The sequence below is a fragment of the Panicum virgatum genome, chromosome 5N (genome assembly GCF_016808335.1).
Source record: "Panicum virgatum strain AP13 chromosome 5N, P.virgatum_v5, whole genome shotgun sequence".
Taxonomy (NCBI): Eukaryota; Viridiplantae; Streptophyta; class Magnoliopsida; order Poales; family Poaceae; genus Panicum; species Panicum virgatum.
In genome coordinates, this window is record NC_053149.1 from 39,939,150 (window position 1) to 39,942,526 (window position 3,377).

Sequence of the window (3,377 nt, forward strand, 5' to 3'; positions counted from 1 at the left end):
TCATCCTTCAAAGAATGAGATTGGTCACTTTGGCTGCGCCCGACTAGAACTCCGTCCAGATATGGCATCAAAATACATCCAATGGCCTAGGATTCGTGTTGATCCTGAGTGGAGTGCCCAGTGGTTCTACCATCGGATCCATACTCCCGATCTAGTCAAGTTCGATGCTAAGCCCCCTGTTTATGTTTGGGAATGGTTCATGACCTGCCCTATCGAAGGCGGGTTCCAAACAAGTGAGTTGTTAGAAAGAATTGGAATTTTGCGGGGAAAACGAGTGACAGCAGCTTCAGTCATGAAAAACTGGAAACAGCGTGGAATCCAGGCTCTGCAGAAGAGGAAATCTTTTGGTTTTCAGTATGAGGGTGCTCAAGATGACTCTCGTATATCCACAGAGACGATTGATGCTGCAACCACTTTGAAGATCGTGCAGAAAATTTTCCCTGATCAATCATCGGTCCCTTATGTGCCGAGTGTGTATCGGGCAAGTAATCCTCCTCCCCAGGTATGTTATTCAAGTACTTTTTCACTTCCCTTTATTGTACTGATGAGTACTCGTTGCTGAATAAATGCTCCAATATCATGGATTTGTAGACTAATGTAAGGATTTTCAAGAGTGATCCTCCTGCTCCTGGTTCTGGCAACATCAAGGGACAAGGACATTTCCACCGGCCTGTGCATATGGTATTCCAAGAACCTATTGTTGAAGAGGCGTCGAACAACTCATCTTCCTCGAATGCTAATGAGTCTTCGGATAACATCTGGATGCCCTCGCCAAACAGGTGGTATAGTACTCTTGCTCTCACCATGATTTGATGAGTAGATTTGCATAGTACTCTGATTAACAGGAATTTGGATGAGGCTGAGGAAGTCGGGGCTGCCGAAGGACAACATGATCCTGCTCCTCCCCTTCCGACAGAGTCTACGCCTAGCTCCGGCCTTGGGCGCTGGATACTCCGAGTTGCTCGGCAATGGAGTAGTCCTGCCCCTGGCTCTGGAGCTTCTTCTACTGGTGCTATTCTAGTGGTTGGATTGGTGCGAGCGTCTTAGTGACTAGTCGTGAAGCGCTCGACCATGTAAGTAGTACTTGGGGCATGGAATAATGATGTCCGGGAAAGTGGTACCGAGTACTTATCTCTTGTTTTGTAGGTCTGCTGCTGGAGTGAAACGTCCTATAGCTGCATCGGCGGCTACTCGGGAGGAAACAGGAGCCCCCAAGTCCTCCATAAGGAGAGAAGAAACCCCCTCTGCCGCTGCAAATATGGAGATTCCCAAGGAGGACCGCTCTGCTAGGACGGAGGGTACTTCTATCCCAGCTGCAGCTGCCTCATCTGGTCCAAGTCCCAGAGGTCTGGCTCAACCGGATTTGCCTACTGGATTGGATCCTAATGAGGTTCCCGTTGGGTTGATAGAAGACAACCTCTTGTCGGCTGAGTTGTGCAATGAGTCACTTAGCTCCATTCATCGCGTATACAAGCACTTTAAGGTAATCTTTTATTGCTTGTTGATCACAAAGTTGTGCATGCATGTTGCATGATTTTTTTTAGATTGGTACCTTATGCAGAGGGTAGTCGAGCGTTCTCGATTGAAGTCCTCCATCCTTGTCGTGAAGGCAGAAAGGCTCAATGATGCATGCGCTCTTAGGGAAGAGCTATTAGAGAAAGATGCTACAATTACAGAATTGATGCAGCAGATCTCCAACTTACAAGCCGGAGGCTCCGCGATTGCGCCAGATGAAACACTTCTAAAGTGTCAACGTAAGTATACGAGTACTTGTTGTACTTCTTATACTAGTCATTATGTTTGAGTTATCTCCTAAGTAAGATTGTTTCACAGAAGAAAGAGATCAGGCTCGTCGGGACTGTGAAGGGTTGCGCCAAGCCAATGCTGATCTTGAATATTACAAGGAAAGCATGGAGGCGGACCTGAGGAGTGCCGACAAGAAGCTTGCGGAAAATCTGAAGACGATTCAGAAGTTGAACCGGGACGTGGAGAGGAGGGATAAAGAAATTGAAGACCTGGAGAGTGCCGATCGAGAGGTCGTCGATACTGTGCAGCCTCCTCGCCCCTGTGTTGCCGGCTGCCGTTCCGTCTTGGAAAGACTTAGGCAGGTGCTTGATTTGCTAAGGAACTCGTCGCAAAGGCAGAGTTCCCAGAAATAGATGTATGTACTTGAAGTACTTTTTGCAAAGATGAACATTTTCTTATGTTGATGGAATATCAACAAGTGCTTTGTTCATTATTTATACTTGAATGGTGATGTCGTGCGAGGGAGAATAATCTGACTCGCGTACTGTTTCAGTACTTGGAGCGTTTTTGGCCGAGTAGGCGCGTAACAGCTTTTCGGGGGATGTAGCAAAAATGACCTCTCATGCCATATTTCAATATAATGTTTTGGCGATTAATGACACACACAGCACTTGGACTAATATATGTGTTAAGATGATCATTATCAGGTTTATAGGTCCAAGGGATAAAAAGATATAAAACCCCGAAGAAACCAAGTCGAAAAGATCAGAACAGAGACAATTTACTTTCTCTGGTTGAACCGATGATAGGGAAATTGTACTCACCGGTGCAACGGACTCAGAGAAGGCCAAATCAGTAGAGTACACCGGTTGAACCGATGATGGTTTTTGAAGCGTCGGTGTAGTTGTCCAGAGACTCCATTTTTGGGGGTTTCTGAGATTACATGCACCGGTTGAACTGGCGTTAGCTTTGAGAGCGTTGGTCGATTAATAAAGTAGCCGTTGGAAGCAGTAACGGCTAGTTGCTGGGAAAAAACATTCACCGGTTGAACCGGTGATGATAAAACTGGAGTGTCGGATCAACCGGCGTTAAGGAATTTTGTCAGCCTTTCCCAACGGCTAGTTTTGGAGGGTTGGGCTATATATATCCCACCCCATGCCTCATTTGGGGTGTGCTGGAGTTGCTGAAGAGATAGAGAAGTCTACTACACTTGAAGAACACCTCCAACCACCATAGAGCTTCATTGTACATCATATAAGCTTAAGCACACTTGTGAGAGTGCTTAGTGCTTGATTAGGCTTAGATCTTGAGAGAGTAAGCTTGAGAGAAGCCTTGCTGCGGCAAGCAATCGTTGTACTCGTCGTGTGACCCTCCAACTTAGTGTGGAGAGGCAACGACACTTTGTGCGGGGAAGGAGACCCCTCTTGGTGAGAAGGTCCGATAGTGAAGACGGTGCCGTTGGTGACGCTTTGAGAGAGACGGTGGCGGTGGCGTTGTCTTGGTGACTTGGCGCCACTTAGCCTTTGCTTGCCGAAAGCCTTGGTGGCGAACGCAAGACGTGATCAAGCGAAGAGACTCGGCATCACACTTGTTCTTGTTGGACAAGTGGCCGTGGACGTAGGGAGGGACTT

General features: G+C 47.2%; 1 protein-coding gene across 2 annotated transcripts; it reads left to right on the forward strand.

Annotated features, from left to right (window-relative positions):
• Nucleotides 1-2,241, forward strand: LOC120672303. Of its 2 annotated transcripts, none has more exons than XR_005674052.1 (5): nt 1-502; nt 592-1,073; nt 1,147-1,483; nt 1,545-1,754; nt 1,834-2,241. XR_005674052.1 is itself a non-coding variant. In XM_039952627.1 (5 exons), coding segments are annotated over exons 2-5 (858 nt in total). In that variant the 5' UTR covers nt 1-502; nt 592-1,071; the 3' UTR covers nt 2,160-2,241. The 2 variants fall into 2 exon arrangements, 1 of the variants encoding a protein (XP_039808561.1); XM_039952627.1 differs by having other exon boundaries at nt 1,562-1,754.
• Nucleotides 2,242-3,377: the final 1,136 nt, after the last annotated feature.